General features: G+C 39.8%; 1 protein-coding gene and 1 pseudogene across 2 annotated transcripts in view; both read right to left on the reverse strand.

The window, feature by feature from the left end:
* The window catches only part of CLTCL1 (clathrin heavy chain like 1), a 136,754-nt gene that overhangs the window by 74,143 nt on the left and 44,107 nt on the right, over positions 1 to 18,504 (reverse strand). For both annotated transcript variants that reach the window (XM_037497864.2, XM_054690737.1), the window contains exons 4-5: positions 14,244 to 14,405; positions 11,756 to 11,869 (exon numbers count right to left, since the gene is read on the reverse strand). In XM_037497864.2, the coding sequence (XP_037353761.1) occupies positions 11,756 to 11,869; positions 14,244 to 14,405 (276 nt within the window). The remainder of the gene's footprint in view (positions 1 to 11,755; positions 11,870 to 14,243; positions 14,406 to 18,504) is intronic.
* Positions 5,869 to 7,413, reverse strand: LOC119234823 (40S ribosomal protein SA-like; annotated as a pseudogene).

Raw genomic sequence — 18,504 nt, forward strand, 5'->3', positions numbered from 1 at the left:
TTCCATCTGCACTAGAGAAGAAAGTGTACTCATTTCTTTTGGGATAGAAATTCTCCATAAATGTTCAATAAATCCATCTGTTCTAACACTTCAGTTAAGACCTTTATTTCTTTGTTAAATTTCTGACTGTGATCTATCCATTTGTGTCAGTGGTGTGTTGAGGTCTCCTACAATGTATTTCTGTTAATATGTTGTTTTAGATCTGTTCATAGATGCTTTATTTAACAATGTGCTCCTATATTAGGTACATAAATATTAATAACAATTGTGGCTTCTTGGTGAATTGTTCCCTTGGGCAGTATATGGTATTTATCTTTGTTCCTGACTACCTTTCAGAGTAGAGAGTCTAGTTTATCTGATATGAGAGTAGCAGTTCCTCCTTTGAGTTATTAGCATGTTTGACCTTCCTCCAGGCTATTACTTCTGTTTTGTTTTGGTCTTTGGTTTTAAATGGGTCTCTTGCAAACTAAGTATTGATACCTGAAACTTTTTTACCCACATAGTTAGTCTGTGTCTTCATAATGGAGAATTCAGGCCATTCCTCTTAGAGTGTTTATTGAGATGAACTGTTTATCAGTCCATTTTTTGATTTCTGATTGCTGTATTTTTCTGTTGTTTCTTTTTTCCCTTTCTCTCTGCTCTTTCTGGATGGCTTTCCTTAAAATTCTATCAATTTTGTTTTCTCATCTGTAATCTCTTGCTTTGGATGGTTTTTGGCTAATGTTTATCATGGGGTTTTACTTAAATTCCTATGTCTTTAGTCCCCCAGGAGTTGGGGTCTGGTCTCCAACATTTGACTCTACAGGTCCTGTCCCTTTCTTCCCCCCCGCCCCCCTGCCACCACCCCTTAGTGTTTTGTCACTGGCTCATAATTTTCTTGCCGGTGTTTCTGGTTTTGTGTTGCCACTGTCATTCTGCTCACGAATTTGTGCTTCAATCTTTCATTTCTTAAGCATTTCCTTTAGGGCAGGTCTGGTGGTGGTTAGCTCCCTTAGCTTCTGTTTGCCTGGGAAAACCTTTATTTCACCTTCATATTGTTAGGGGGAAATGATGTCCTGAGTTAATCCCATACAGGCTTTGTGGACTCCACCCCCACTCCAGACTAAAGCCATCAAGACATTGGGAAAGACAAATCCCATCACCACCAAAGGGAGGGTGGCTGGGACCTGAGGGTGGAGTTGGGCAGCCAGGTTGGATATAAAAACCAAACACGTGGGCCTTGGGTCTTTCTGGCTCGCGATCGCTTGCCTCCTGGCTTCACCGCTCCTGGCTGGCGGCGAACTCTGAGAGCGCCATTTTGGGATTCCTGATCGGCAGATCGGGTAGTACTCATTTAAAACCTTGTCTCCCACTTTTCTCCCGGAGCTGTACATTTCCTCATTTCCCCTTCCCTTGTAAATAAACCTTTTTTATTAACCTTTCATGTGTGCCTGCAGTAGAGCATTGATAAGTCCTTTTAAGCGCGTGGGTGAGGACCCACAGTCAGGCACCCCGTTTTGTATCGGGGTTGCTCTACAACAGTTTGGCGCCCAGCGTGGTTTCCAAGTTACACCCGTGGTTGACCAGCCCAAAGTAACATTCCTTGTGTTGGTCACCATAAGCGCACTAGTTCTGCAGGACTAGCAGTATAATATTTGTCTCTAGTCCTGAAAAGTCTGTTTTTTTCCCTGTGCGTACAGCCCTTTTGCTCTACAATACCTGCATGATAATTTTGCAGGACTGAGTACTGTTGGCTGGCAGTTCTTGTCTTTTAGGATTGTGAATACTCTGTTCCACCCTTCTTGACTGTAGAATGTCTGGGCTGAAGTCCAGGGAAATCCTAATTTGGGAGCCTTTGGAAGATTTTTTTTCCCCTTGCTTCCCACAATTTTTTCTTTATCTTTGGTTTTTGATATTTTGACAATGATGTGCCTCTTTGCATCTAAAAATTTGGGTGTTTGCTTTGCTTCCTGGAGAGCCATAATTAGTTCACTGTGTTACAGGGCAGGGAGAAGGGCAGCCCAAACCCCGCAAACCTGCCTATTCTAAAGGGGTTCTGCCATCCGCTGCATCAACACAAAACATATGAGACTTTAATGGGAAGGAACTTTAATAAAACTATGAAACAATACAGGAAAGGCAAAGAATCTAGTTTCTAAATCAAGCACCCAAAGTTACCCGTCCCCTCGTGGGTAAAAGTCCATCCATATGGGATCGGCCCAGAACAAGGCCCCAAAGCCTGCCACAAGTCTAAAGCATCTTCCTGTGGGGACCCACAGAAAAGGGCCAGAAACCACCAGACAAGCCCAGAAGGAAAAGAGCAAAATCAAAATCAAGATAAAAGCTGCCACTGTCACCTCCCCACAGGCCTCACCCACATCTGTGTCACCCAGTCCATGACCAAAAGACAAGTGCAGTTTCTTCACGTGTCTCTAGGCTCCATGTGCCTCCTCCAGGTCTCCTGGCTCCATCCTGCTTCCTTCCTCAGTCTCTTCTGCAGCTTCTCCTCTTCCTGCTCAGCTCCACCCTCCCTTGGGTGGGGCAGGGAACCTCCCCCTTTCCTGGGGACCACCCTGTTACAATTGCCTAGTTTTGGGGAATTCTCAGTAATTATTTCTATTATTCTATTCCTATTATGAATGGGGTTTCTGCTCCCATTTCTCTCTCTTTACCTCCTGGGATCCAATTATTCTTAAGTTTTCTCTTCTAATTGAGTCTGATGTTTCTTATAGAGTTTCCTCATTTTTCCTTTATCTTTGATTCTCTCCCTTTTTCTAAGTGGGTGATTGGTTCACTTCAGTCTTCTATATCTGAAATTCTTCTGCCAGTCTAATTCTATTTAAAGTGCTAACTTTGTATTTCATTTACAGTCTCTTTTTATGATCTTTTTATATATTTAATCTCTTCGGTGAAGAACCCTCTTTCCTCCTACATCTCCTTTCTAAGTTCTTGCACCTGTCTGTAGCCTTTGTCTGACCTTCTAATAGCTCATTTAGCATTTTAAATGTTGCTTTGAAGTCTCTGCCTGATAGGTCCTCTACTTCTGTATCCTTCCTTTATGTATCTCATATGACTTCTGTTGTTCTCATTTTGCTTTCTATCTTGTGTTTAGATGTTGCTAGCTATCTAGGCATGTGTTGCCTTATTTACTGTGTGTGTGTGTGTGTGTGTGGAAGGGGGGTTGCTGGAGATGCAGTTTTGTTTGTTTCTCTCTCAGTTTATCTTAGTGTGAGGTAGTGGCAGGAGAGGAATTGGGACTTTAATATCCGATCTGTTTGAGATGAAGTTGATCACGACTGCCTCCTCTTCTTTCATTCCACAGCTTAGGTTTCCTTAACTTCCCACCCTGCCTCCCTGGTGCTCTTTTCTGCAGAGTCACGATCTATGACCCTGCATCTCTTAGTGGGAGAAGCCAAGTCTGGACCTCCAGGTTCCAAATTGGGGACTCATTTGCACTTGGTTGGATGGAGTGTTGTGCTGTAGTGTGGCAGGCAAATGTGGACTTGTCGCTGCGGCTGCCAACTATGGCCATGACTGCCCAGCCCCAGTACTTGCTGCAGCTTCTGCAGGGCTGCAATATCTGTGTGCTGTTTGTTTACTTTTCCAAGGGATTTGTGAGTTACCTCAAGTCTTTTTTTATGGAGTCCGGCCTGGCTTAGCCTGACTTTTCTTTGCTCTCTTCTGGGTGGTGGGAAGGGAAGGGTCTTTCAGTGACCATCTGCAGAGTTCCCAATTTCCTGAGTCTTTGCCTGCAGAGTTCCCACTGTCCTGGGTAGGATTTTTGCCTATTTGCATGTCAGCAGAGCTTTACAGGAGTTTCACAATGTTCTGGGCTGACCCTGCTGTGCCCAGGTGGTTTACCCACAGCCCAGTCATGCTCTTCTTTATATCCTCCTACTCCTTCTCAGCAGTCACCAAGCTTAGCTTACTACTGAAGGCCTTTTATGACCCCATATACATTTAAATATTTTTAGTTCTACTTCCTTGAAGAGTATTACATTTTAATGGTGATTGATGTAAATATACACATTGCTTTTGGTAGACATTTTGATTATATTGATTATACATCTCCCCATCAATGAACATGGAATGTCTATCTCTTATGTTTGCCCTATATCTTTTAGTAGAGTCTTCTGATTTTCACTGTATAAGTCTTTCAGCTCCTTTGTTAGGTTAATTAAGTATTTGATTGTTGGAATGAAATTATTTTCTTAATTTCTTCTCATTCATTAATTGTAATATAAAGTGCAACAGATTTTTATATGTTGATTTTGTAACCTTCTACTTTGCTGTATTCCTTTATTGTACAAGAACTTTTTGGTGTAGTCTTTAATGTTTTCTAAATATAGTATCTTATCTGCAAATATGGTTTCACTTCTCTTCTGATTTTGATTCCTTTTATTTCCTATTGTTAGTTATCCAACTGCTTTAGTTAAAACCTCTAATGCTAAACTAAACAGAGGTGGTGAGACTGCACATCCTTATCTTGTTCCTGATCTTCAAGGGAAAGCTTTAAGTTTTTCATCATTAAGTATTATATTGCTTATAGGTTTATGATACATGGCCTTAATTATGTTAGGGTAGGTTCCCTCTATTCCCATCTTAAGAGGTTTTTATCATAAATGGGTGCTGGATCTTATCAAATGCTTTCTCCGCATCTGTTGACATTATATGTGACTCTTACCTTTTCTTTTGTTCATAGAATGTATCAAGGATACTTACTGGTCTGCAGCTTTCTCATGCTATCTGCTTTTTGGTATTACACAATATTGACTTCATATAATATACTAGGTAGCATTCTTTCTTCTTAGATTTTTAGAGATAATTTGATTAAGATGGGCATAAGTTCAGTAAAGGTTCGATAAAATTTGCTTATAAGCTGTCTGGCACTGGGCTTTTGTTTGGGGAGATTTTTCATTTTGTTTTATTTTTCATGATTGTGATTGCTTTATGAAACTCTACTGTTTCTTCCTAGTTTCATCTTGATATACTATATTGTGCTCTACAAATTTATTTATTCAAGGTTACCAAATTTATTGGTGTTCATCGTAATCTCTTATATTTCTTTGTATTTCTGTAGCATTAGTGTTAACTTCAGAGAACCTCCATTCTAGATATGGCTACTCCTTCCAGGCTCTTATCCTTGTATTCCTGAGGGGAGCAATGACTCAATGTTCCTATCTGTCCACCATCTTCCTATACTCTTCATTGTTTGTTTTTTAATTCTCTGTCTTGTTGACCTGTCTAAAGTTTTAAGTAGAGCATTAAAATCCCCTATTACTGTGTTTTTGTCTCTTTAGTTCTACAAATAATTGCTTTATATATCTTGGTGCTCCACCTTTTGGTGATATTTCTTCTTGTTGTATTGTATTACATTATACTGTATATGTTGCTATTTATTATTATAAATAGCATAAGGCTGGACTTTGGTTTGAAATCCACTCAGTTACTATCTTTTAATTGGTGAATTGAAGTCATTTACATCTAAGGTAATTATTTGAGACATAAGCCTTTATTGCCATTTTTATTTGTGTTTTGTTGTTATTATTTTATTTTTTTTTTAAATTTTTATAGAGGCATGCTTTATTTATTTGTTTGTTTGTTTGTTTGTTTTGTTTATACATGCACTGGTACAGTCAGAATCACGGGAGGGTGAGAGAATTCACCAGAGCCAGAGCGGGGAGCAGAGCAGGCAGAAGGACCGAAGTACACTGCTGAGGGGAGCAGCGGGTGGCAGGAGAGGTCTGCATGCCATGTGGGACCATCCTCCAGTGGCCAGGGAGCAGCCGGGGAATCGAACCGGCGCCGCAGAGGCCGTGGGCAGCTTCGCAACCCAGCGCTCAACCACTGCGCCACTGGGGAGGCCCTATTATTTTCTTTTTTGACATTTTCCTTTTATGGTTTGTTCTGGTTCCATTTCCACTGTCTTATGTTAATTTATTAATTTTTGTTTGAAGGTTTGTATTTGATGGTCTATATTTGCGGTCCATTGGATAGTCTGATGAGATACATTTTTTTTTCAACTTTTACAAATTGTTTATTTTTCCATTCACCTTACTCCCATTTTCTGTTCAAATCTCTGGGAACTGCAAACCAGTATTCAGTGGTGGCTGGGCACTCCAGTCTCAGTAGGGAACTGCTGGATAGGCACAGAGGGTACCTGCATGCCTTCAGACCAGTCTGCCTCCCTGGGCTGAGTAGCAGCAAACTCAGGACTTGGAACCACACATTCACCCTAAAATCCCTCCTTGGTCACAGTCTTTTCAGCAGCAGCTTGCTTTTCCTTTTCAATCTCTTTAATATCTGTGTAAGTAGAGATCAGCATGAATACCCCCAGGTATTCACAGGAGATGGTGCCACGCATACGCTGAACTTCCCGGGCCAGCATCCACTACATGAGACCCAATGAGTGAGCTCCCTTATTGTTGCAGGTGATGGCAATGTCCACATAGCACAGAGGAAAGTCTGTGTTACACAGAACAATGGTAGGCAGGTTAACATAAGACACCTCTGTGAGAGGCTGCTCGTCAGCTCTGATGATCAGTAACCACCAAAGTCTTGGTTTCTGCCTGGATCTGTTAGTGAAGGTTTCCAGGAGTAAAGCAGTCAGCATAAGAAATGCTGCTAGAGGCAGCGGCAAACTTCAGCACAGCTACCTGGCCAGCATTCCTGGATGATGTAACACCGACATCAGCCTGATTTTCAATGGCAACAATGGCACAAGAAGTCAGCAGAAGCTTCTCCTAGGTTCTCTTCAAATTTATCATGTAAATGCCATCACTTTTCCTCTTGTAGATACACTGTTCCATCTGGAAGTCAAGATTGGTGCCACCTAAATGGGTTCCCACCCTAAAGGATTTGAGAACATCCCTTTCCTTCATTTACAGATATCAAGGGCTCCGAACATTGTGTAAGTTTTCCTTTAAATTACAACTTAAGCCCAGAACAGTGCCATATGGACTCTTCTCTGAGTAGTGCGGAAAGGGTGATGAGCCACATTTAAAGGCTGATAAGCCACATTTTTATTAAAATGTAGGTGTTTGTTACCTAGGTTTGTTTTGTTGTTACTCTATAGTAGGCGCCTTGGTATTTTTTCAAGTTCAGTTTGGTTTTGATATATAACTTTTGTTTTTCAGGGAAGTTTATCCTTCCTTTATCTTGAGCTATAATCTGGCAAGATAAATTATTCTAGGTTGGAAAACTTTCTCATTGAATACTGTAAGGATCTCTTGCCATTTTCTTTTAGCCTCTAAGGTTTCCACTGAGATGTTTATAGTCAGTACGATAGGTGTTACTCTTCTTTCTCTCAACGTTCTTTGTATTCTTTCCTTTCTATTAACTTTCTGAACACTGAATTATAATATATGAGACTGGTATTATTTTATTTGGAACTCTTAGGGACTCTTGGATCAGGAGTCTAGTTTATTACCCAGACTGAGGTGGTTCTCAGCAATTATTTCTTTAAATAAAATTTCTATGTCCTTTTCTTTCTTGTCTCCTTCTGTCCCCACAGGATGGATATTTCTCTTTATATTATCCCAAACAGCTCTTAAAACTGCTTTCATTTTTGGAACTCTCCTGCACTGTTGGTGGGAGTGCAAACTGGTCCAACCACTATGGAGAGCTGTGTGGAGATTTCCTGACCTACTAAACATAGAGCTTCCATATAATCCAGCAATTCCACTACTAGGTATTTACCCAAAGGAGACAGAAGCATCAATTCCAAAGAGCACCTGCACCCCTATGTTTATAGCAGCACTATTTACAATAGCTAAGCTTTGGAAACAACCCAAATGCCCAAAAATAGATGACTGGATCAAGATGTGGTACATATACACCATGGAATATTACTCAGCATTCAAAAAACACATGCAATTTGCAGCAACATGGATGGCGCTGGAAGGGATCATGCTCAGCAAAATAAGCCAGAAAGAAAAAGAAAAATACCAGATGGTCTCACTCATAGCAGGAATCTAGAAAACTTAAATAAGGGACCAGGAAAATGAATAACTATAAGAAAGTGAAAATCAAAATCAACAAAAAACTATGAACCAGAGACATTTTTTGGGGGGTGGGGGGCGGGAGGGGAGGGATTGGGGTCAGAATGGGGTTGCAATTGTATGGGGAATATAAAAATAAAATTTATAATAAAAAAACAACTGCTTTCATTTTTTAAATTATACTTTCTCTTATTATTCTATTTGTGTGTTCTCTGCCACTAAGTTTTCTGATTCTGTTCACACTCTCTGTGTCATTCAATTCAGTATTATTATTATTTAAATCCATTCATTCTATTTGTAGCAGGCTCATATTTTCTCTGCCTTTGTGATGCTCTTGTTTTGAGCATCCACTGCCTTTCCTAACTAATAAGCATAATTACAACTGTTATCTTAAACTCCTCATCAGGCATATTCTACAGTTCTGCTGGATGGAGACATCTCTCATTTTTTTCTCTCTACTATTTGCTGTATGTTCTTCTGTCTCCTCACTTTTAGTTTTTATGAGTTTTAATATGGAGCTTCCTTTTCTTGTATATAAGTTGGTTTTATACTCCATCTACAGGTAGCTGAGTATATCACTAGATTTTTGTTTCCTTATTGAAAAATATTTGTCAAGGATAAATAAAAGTCCTATACATTAAATATCAACAGATGTTCATTACTGATTATGAGTCAGGGTGTAACACTGAGGGAATCAGATAATCAAAATATCATCTCATGGTAGAGGAGTGATAATTCAATTCCAACACTGGATGTAATAGTGATTTACTCACAAGATACAATAAACCCATCAAAAAAAGGCCATCACTTTAGCCAACTTAAAATAACACAACAGAAAAATGGTTTTGAATCATAATATGAAATTTCCAATAATCTCATGTCTTAACAAATCAATCAGATATTGTGGAGTTATACTGTCACAGAATTTCAAGATTCCCATTTCCTTGGTTTTTTTCAAGCTACTATTAATGAATGAAAACTAGTCATACATAGTCACTGATACTTAGTTAACTAAGTTAGTCTTTCGTAAGTGAAGAGAAATAAAAATTTAGTATGAAAAAAACATCCAAGTGTTGAGTCTCTTAACAGGAAAAAATTAAAAAGCATTGTAATTAATCTTTCCTGCAAAAAAAAGGAAAGCAATCTAAATCTGTTACGGCAAATTTGGAAAGATAAATATTTCCTACTCCAACAATATGTGTTTATTCTTGGATATACTTGAATCATCTAGGCATCTATGAAGCAGGAATCTGTGGCAGTTCAAATACATCCTTATTCTTTGTGGAACTGCAGGTGCAGATGCTGCTTCATCCAAGTAAGAACTGTCTTCATTAGTCAGAAGCTCATCACCCAGTGCATTCAACTCTGCTTCTACGTCAACTCCATCTGACTCTGGGCTGCCATAAGTAAGACTTGGTGCTTTTTGGATTTCATTTCTGGTCAATTTTCACTTGTTTGTATGCTTTCTTTATTCCCTTACTCCTACTTTTATAATATCATCTGTGGTCCTTCAATGACTGGATGACATAGATGGCTTGTTCCATATTAAATGACTGTTGGTTGCAGTCATTGGCTTTAATGGTTGGCTTTAAAAACTGCAAGGCTTGGGCCTCCCCGGTGGCGCAGCGGTTGAGCGCTGGGTTGCGAAGCTGCCCACGGCCTCTGTGGCGCCGGTTCGATCCCCGGCTGCTCCCCGGCTGCTCCCCGGCCACCAGAGGAGGGTCCCACATGGCATGCAGACCTCTCCTGCCGCCCGCTGCTCCCCTCAGCAGTGTACTTCGGTCCTTCTGCCTGCTCTGCTCCCCGCTCTGGCTCTGGTGAATTCTCTCACCCTCCTGCGCTTCTGACTGTACCCAGTACACGTATAAACAAAACAAACAAACAAACAAATAAATAAATAAAACATGCCTCTAAAAAAAAAAAAAACTGCAAGGCTTTCTGCTTGACCATATTTTCTGCAGGACCCTCTTTCATTTTCTTGATCTGGTCCTTATACTTCACTAGGTCAGCATCCAGTCAAGAAATCTTGTCTATGGATTCTGGCCTGTGGTTACTGTTTCAATGTAGTCAGTGATCAGTTCATCTTGAGTGGCAGTGAAGAATACCCTAATACTGGAGCAAAAACCCAGTCTTTTTTTTTTTTTTTTACTAGGTTTTTAACCCTAGCAACTTTAGGTATCTCTTCTTTCATAGGCCAATGCCTCTGCATATATTCACAAGACTGGAGTACCAGTACTGGTAAGAGGTAGTAGGGTAGGAGCCAGGGCAGAGGGCAACAAAAGGTCACCTTCAGTGAGCATGAAGGATTCAAGCTACCTACAGTGCTGCAGGTAGCAGGGCTGTGTTGTGTGGATACACAGTAAAGCTCCTTCCCTAGGTTAAACCCTCAGCCAAAATGTCTCAATCTCACGCCAGACTCAACCTCTAAGTTGTGGCAGAGCAACAGATACAGCCTTGGATAGGGATTATATCAATAACTGAGACAGAGTCACAAGCAGGATTTATTTTCTTTGCCTTCAGGGAGACTTGTCCTGAAGTGCTTACTCTAATGTTTATGCCAGTTGTTAAGATCTAGGTGCTTCAAACACTGCTTAATGATAGTATTTGCCTCTGGGTGGGGTTAAGGCAGGTTTTTAATATATAATAGTCATAGACTGCAAATAATAGCCTGTGTAAGGAAACAGTCGATCTGATCTGGCTCTTGCCACCGGTTTGGGCTCCCTAGGATCAAAGAGAAAATGACCACTCTTTACCCTTACTTCTACTGTTCTCCAGTGGTGCAACCTCTGTTTGCTCTCCAACTCTGTATCCTTCTTGCACTCTTGTCCAGGTGTAACAGAAAGAACCAAGGCCAGGAAACTTGAGTTTAGTTCCAGCATGTTGGTCATGTATAGTCCCTGGGTTTTAAAAGTCCCCGATGCATGTGTGCCTCTAAATTAACAATAGCAGAGAGATTCTATACACTAGTCACTCCTCCCACTCATGTTGTACTATTCTAGCATCACTCCAAAACATAGTTAATTACAGTTCTTCCTACCCCTCCCTGCTGTGCTCCAAATGCATATAATAGTAATCCATTCATCATTTAGGGGTGGTTGTCCTTGTTTAGGTGTAATTATGTAGAGAGGTGTAAATATGTAGAGAATATGTAGCTGTGTAAATACATAGAGAAATCAAGTCCAGTGTCTTCATTCTGCTGCCATCTTGCTGGATTCTTAATATTTGATCTTTTACAATAAAAGGGAAAAAAGCTTGGGATTCTGGTATGTGAGCTGGAAAAAGTCCCATTTGTAGAAAAGAGTGCTCCCTCTATGAGAGCGTTAAGGCAGTACGAGCTAGAAGATAAGTCATGATGTCATTTTCTTGTTTTTGTTTTTTGTGTGTGTTTTTTTTTTTTTTCCCTTTTCTCCTTTCTGTTGGTCAGAGTGTGCGGGTTTTGTGGGTGGGGGAAGGTAGCAGGGTTCTGATGCTTTCCTTTCTTCTCATGCTTTTACTGCAACTTTCCTCTTTGGGCAGTTTGCCTTTGCCAGAGTCGCCCATTTATCTTCTGTGTCCTGGGTCTCACAGGGACTTGCCGCTTTTCCTCCCTATTAATAGTTTTTATGGGAGAACTTACTCATAGCATTTCTCTGCCACTATGTTGATCGCCATGATGTTATTTTCTAAGCATTCTAACATATCTGCTCTGGTATCTTCTAAGGCATAAGAAGCAGCTACCTTCTGTCTCCCAGATTGGTGATTCATTCAAACCCACTTAGACAACAGTACGTTCATACCTGCATAGACACTGGGAAATCATTCTGAGACTCTGGAGGGAAAAACACATCAACAGTTTTCTTTACAAAAGGCTGGTTTTCTGCTGCAGGCTGTCCAACTTCAATTATGTGTAACTGGAAAAGAGATTCTAGGTCAATCTAAGTAAACATACTTGGTAGCAAACTGATGCTAACCAACACGGTGGTGAGCACAGAATGAGGTCCACAGCTCTGTAAGACTAATAATAAAACTTGAATTCAAACAAGACAAAGTTGCCATGTTACTCACTAAGCTTAATCTGTTCCTTACGTCCAGGTGTAACAGAAAGAACCAAGGCCAGGAAACTTGAGTTTAGTTCCAGAATGTTGGTCAAGTTACTTCCCTGTCTGGGCCTCTGTGCTAACATCCATGAAACAAGGGGTTCCAAATAGGATCTGCTGCCTCCTCCAGTTCCACTTCTCAGCTATCTAGACATAGCTCAGGCTAATAATAATTAGTTATTAGGTAAAATTTCATCATTTAATACCAAACTCACAAGACAGTCTATCATGGCAAAGGTCTGAATTTTTCAAGATTATGCTGTGGCAGGGTGTGTGTGCAAAAATCTTTGGAGGAAAGAAAGTGAATTGGGGGGGGGCATCCCTGATTTTGTCAGAAAAACTTCAAGTTCCCTTCAAATAATGAAAAAATACCATTAGTACCAGAAATGGATGGATGAATGTACACTTAGAGCACAGTCTGGATTGGCCCAAGAGAGAGGAGGGGGAAATGTCAAAGAGCCTAGAAGTAAGAAGAAGAGAAACACAGAAAAATAGGCTAGAAGCAAAGACCTGATGCCGCCAGCAAGCAGAGGCTACTGTCGGTTAAGTGAGGGAGATTTAAACTCCTTGCATACCAGCACTCTAAGGTAAATGGTAATTTAGAAAATTTTTGTTGATGGATGGAGTGGGTTATGAGGACCTAATAAATGGCTATTCCCTAACACAAATATATGGGTGATAACCTATCACAAATGTGAGACTTACCAAAGGCTACACAGTGACAAGAACAAAATGGAATTCAAGAGCCAAAGATTCTTGCTTAGGAGTTAGGCAGAATACTGGTACTTCCCACAGGAATAAGGGCACAGAAAAGAAAGTCAGGCTTCTCCAGGAGGCAGGAAGCAGGGCATGACTATGGTCAAATGGTCCCAACCTGTGGGAAAGTTGGCAACAAGGCACTGGTATCCAGACAAAACTCAGAGCCACACACAGGAATATATAGCAATTCCCTAAGTATAGCAGGGCTGAATTAGAAAGAAGGTGTGTTCAAGGGGCAAAGGATGAGAAAACCGCTGAAGAGAGTCCATACCTTTCACTGTGGGGTCAATCACAAAATGTGAGGCACCCCTTAGAACAGCTGTTGTGGGGATCTGTGTGTGTGGAAGGGCCTGACATGGGAGACAGGCCCCAGCCAGTCTGAGGGAAGTGGCCTGGCTGGTAGCTGAGTACAGGGAGTACAAGTGAGCATGCCTGCCTTACAAGCACCTTCTCTTCTCAGGGTTGTACATGAGGCATTTCTGATGTGCTCTCTTCTCCACAAGAAACTCAGTGAGCAGGTTCTTACCAGGGAGCCTGCAGTTGCCAGATCTATCTATGAGAAGGTAGAAGCCTCATTCTGAAGTGACACAATAGCAAGATCTTTGCTCAGGCTGACACTTTTATCTGACTCCTGTTTTCCTATTGGTTCTCAACAGAGGAAGGCATGAAGTATACTACACAGGAGACAAATAAGTATATAAGTAAGACTATTTAGGATGAGGAAATTTGGGAAGCCATATAATGATAGAAGTTTTCTTCTTTGGGGAATATTAAAGGTTGATGACCAACACAAAACCATGATTTCCGGAAGATTTTCTGACAAGAGTGTGTTCAGATAAGACTGTTTTGAGGCAGCTCTCCAAGTAAACAACACAGCCCTGATGGAACCACAGGTCTCCCTAACATCATGAGCTATTATACTTCCACACCCCTGTCCAAGGCAGCCCTTCCATATAGGTGCTGGCCATGCCCATGAGTTAACAAACCTCAATTTGTTCCCAGGGCATGGCCTTTTCTTTCTAACGTCTCTGGAGTTCCACCACTGCTCCGTGACATAGGACCCCTGCCATAGGCAAGAAAGGCATGCACACATTCTTTGATGGCCTCTAACAGACTTGCGTCTGAGAGCAGAAACTGTGCCTCGCTTATCTGATGATAAGCAAGCACTTAGCCCATGCTCTCCAGCAATTAGCCTATGCTCAGTACACTCTATCAGAGGATTTTTAGGGAAATGGGAATTACTTAGTAGCTGACATCAGGTTACTAACATTATGTAAAGGTTAGCTGCAACATCATCACTATGTATTATTAGGTGAGTGGTTCTAAAAGTTCAACAGCCTTAATTTATAAGAAGCACCTGAAGGGCATTCCCCACTATCAATTACATTTGTATAGACTCCTAACACAGACTGGGAGGAATAGATCTTACCTTGCCCCCTATGGGACTGCGTACAGCAAAACAGAAAAGGGTGGCAGACTTGGCATTCCCCTCGCTCTTGAACTCTGCAAAAGCAGCAGCGTGGCCTTCTATGGGTTGTGAAACCTTCCTATCCACAGAGTAGAGCTGCATTGCTCCCACCACACGATTTTGCTAAGAAAAGACATTTTGCAATGAAAGGGAAAGATGAGTATAAAACAATTATTAAAACAAATAAGTTTCAAATGTTGGTATAGTTCCAATAATAAAGAGTAAGTCTATTAGCTATTAAAAGGTATGACATAACTAAATTTAATGTGTGAAGGTATCTATAAACACTAGGAAAAATGAGAGTACAAAATAGTAAGATAGAAAATCCAAATTTACTAAATGTATTATGTACATATGCGGACATAATGTGTGTACATATATGCATGTGTATATAACGTGTGTATGCATATATATTCACAGAATGTGTATGTGTAGAAAGTAAATCTTAGAAAGAAAAAAAAAGTCAGTCTTAGGAGGAAAAACTCCATAGTTATGAGTAGCTAAATCAGGATGATGGGATTAAAGCCTAATTTGGAAAATTATTTGTGTTTTCATGCAATTTGCAGCAACACGGATGGAGCTGGAAGGGATCATGCTCAGCGAAATAAGCCAGAAAGAAAAAGAAAAATACCAGATGGTCTCACTCATAGCAGGAATCTAGGAAACCTAAATAAGGGACCAGGAAACAAACAACTATGAACCAGAGACACGGGGGGGGGGGCTAGGAAAGGAGGGATTGGGGTCAAAATCAGGGGGTTGCAATTGTATGGGGAATATAAAAAGAAAAAAAAGAAATAAAAAAATTATTTGTGTTTTCTTAGTTTACAAATACAAAAATTATATTTAATAAAACTCAATGAGGCTAATAACTTCTATAAAAACTCAGGAATTATGTTTTATAGCAAACAATTTTAGGACAACTATATCCAATTTCAAGAGCTCCACTAAATAAATGGAACATGAAAGCATCACAGTTGAAGCTCCTAGAATTCAACATTCAAACAATTGTTTCTTATGCCTATCTCATTCCACACCTTATCTTTTTCAAATTTTTTGGTCATTTTCTTATTTGCCTCAAATATCATCTCCTTAGGCAGAAGTGATATTACACAATTGCTGCTGATATAGTTTATCACAAGAGTCTGAAGATACACAAGTATATAGGATAGAGCATGAACCTCAATCTGCCTCCTACCACCTATCTCTCCAGCTTCTTTCTGTAGCTATCTTTTATATATTCCACAGATACAAGCTATGGTAGTTGGCCCTGGTCTCCCAAAAAGAGCATTCATTTCCATTTATATGATTTTTTTGATATGATTTCTCCTCCCAATGTGTACTTTACAGCTAACAAAATGAAGCTTAGAGGCCTCCTTATGTTGTGGCCTTTCCCTGTCTTAAAGTGCTTTCTCATATTTCCCACACCACTCTCTTCAAGTGTTTGACATTCTGGAATCCTGAAGTCATTTTTTCCCCACAGGTTATGGAAAGACATTCAACGGCCAGGTTCAACTAATAAAGACTTATAAGCCCAGTGCCTAACATGCAGTCTTCAAGTATCTGGCGGCTGACCTGTCATAAGGAATGACAAAAGAGAGGAAGACAGAAAGTTACTACTTTTGGTATAAAAGGACATTGAGTTAGTAATATTCCATTAAGCTTTTGGAAGCCGATAAGGCCTTCAAACTGATTCTTATAAACCTAAAGGTTCCAGTGGCTCCATGAAAGTCCTCAATAATTTACTTTTTTTAATTTAAATATTTTATTTTATATAATTCTTACATCTTTTTTCATCTTTGCACAATGTATGCATTTTCATTTTGGCTATATTCCCCATACAATTGCACCACCTCCCTTATTTTGACTCTAGTCCTTCCTTGCCCCACTCCTCCCCCCGCCCCAGTGTATCTCTGGTTTATAGTTGCTTGTTGATTTTGATTTTTACTTTGTATTGATTAGTCCTTTTCCTGGTCTCTTATTTAGGTTTTCTAAATTCCTGCTATGAGTGAGACCATCCGGTATTTTTCTTTTTCTTTCTGACTTATTTCACTGAGCATGATCCCTTCCAGCTCCATCCATGTTGCTGCAAACTGCATGTGTTTATCTTTTTTGATTGCTGAGTAATATTCCATGGTGTATATGTACCACATCTTCTTGATTCAGTTATCTATTTTTGGGCATTTGGGTTGTTTCCATAGCTTAGTTATTGCAAATAGTGCTGCCACAAACAGAGGGATGCAGGTGCCCTTTGGAATTACTGTTTCTGTGTCCTTTGGGTAAATACCTAGGAGTGCAATTGCTGGATCATATGGAAGCTCTATGTTTAGTAGGTCAAGAAATCTCCACACAGCTCTTCATAGTAGTTGGACCAGTTTGCACTCCCACCAGCAATGCAGGAGAGTTCCTTTTTCTCCACACCCTCGCCAACATTTGTTGTTGCTAGTTTTTTTTAATATGTGCCATTCTCACTGGTGAAAGATGGTATCTCATTGTAGTTTTGATTTGCATTTCCCTGATTACAAGTGATGTTGAACATTTTTTCATATGCCTGTTGGCCATTTGCATTTCTTCTTCAGAGAAGTTTCTTTTTAGCTCTTCTGCCCTTTTTTTGACTGGATTATTTTCTTTGTTGTTGTTGAGTCTCATCAGCTCCTTGCAGACTTTTGTGATGAGTCCTTTATCATTAGTGTTGTGTGCAAAAATGTTCTCCCAGTCGGTGGGGTTTCTCTTTGTTTTGGTTATTGTCTCTTTTGCTGTGCAGAAGCTCTTTAATTTGATGTAGTCCCAGATGTTGATCTTTGCCTTCACTATCACTGCTTTGGGTGATGTGTCTGTAAAGATGTCTTTGATGTGCATGTCAATGTAGTGTTTTGCCAATATTTCCTTCTATGTATTTTATGGTTTCAGGTCTTATGTCTAGTTCTTTAATCCAATTAGAGTTGGTTTTTGTGCATGGTGTGAGGTAGTGGTCAAGCTTCATTCTTTTGCATGTAGTGACCCAGTTTTCCCAGCACCATTTATTGAACAAACTTTCTTTGCTCCAGTGCATATTCTTTGCTCCTTTGTCAAAGATTAGTTGACCATAAATCTGTGGGTTTATTTCTGGATTTTCTATTCGATTCCATTGGTCTGTGTGTCTGTTCTTGTTCCAATACCATGCAGTTTTGATGATTATGGCTTTGTAGTATAGTTTGAAGCCTGGGAGTGTGAGGCCTCCATTCCCTTCTTCTTTTTTTTTTTTTTTTCAGAAGAGCTTTGGCTATTCAGGGATTTTGGTGATTCCATATGAATTTCATCAATAATTGTTCTATTTCTTTGAAGAATGTCATTGAAATTTTTTATTGGAATAGCACTGAATCTGTATATTGCTTTTGGTAGGATGGCCATTTTGATAATGTTAATTCTTCCAATCCATGAGCAGGGGATATCTTTCCATTTCTTTGTGTCTTCTATTTCTTTTAACAGTGTTGTATAGTTTTCTTTGCATAGGTCCTTTACCTCTTTTGTTAGGTTAATTCCCAAGTATTTAATTTTTTTTGCTTCGATAATAAAAGAGATGGTTTTCTTGATTTCTTCTTCTTCAGATTTTTTGTTTGTGTATAGGAAGGCTACTGATTTTTGCATGTTGATTTTGTATCCTGCCACTTTACTAAACTGACTGATGAGTTGAATTAGTTTTTCTGTGGAGTTTTTGGGGTTCTCTATTTATATTATCATATCATCTGCAAATAGTGATAGTTTAACTTCTTCCTTCCCTATTTGGATTCCCTGTATGTCTTTCTCTTGTCTTACTGCTCTGGCTAGGACTTCCAGTATTACATTGAAAAGCAGTGGTGAGAGTGGACATCCTTGTCTTGTTCCAGATCTTAATGGAAATGCTTTCAGCTTTTCGCCATTGAGAATGATACTGGCTGTTGGCTTGTCATATATGGCCTTTATGATGTTGAGGTATGTTCCTTGTATCCCAAGAATTTCAAGGGCTTTTATCATGAATGGGTGTTGTACTTTGTCAAAAGCTTTCTCAGCATCTATTTATATTATCATTTGGTTTTTATATTTCTTTTTGTTGATGTGTTGGATAACACTGATTTTCGGATGTTGAACCATCCTTGTGTCCCTGGAATAAATCCTACTTGGTCGTGGTGAATTATCTTATGGACACAGTGTTGGATTCTGACAGCTAAAATTTTATTGAGGATTTTTGCATCCGTGTTCATTAGAG

Source organism: Talpa occidentalis, unplaced genomic scaffold, assembly GCF_014898055.3.
Source record: "Talpa occidentalis isolate TD23 unplaced genomic scaffold, MPIMG_talOcc4v2.1 talOcc4.8, whole genome shotgun sequence".
NCBI lineage: Eukaryota > Metazoa > Chordata > Mammalia > Eulipotyphla > Talpidae > Talpa > Talpa occidentalis.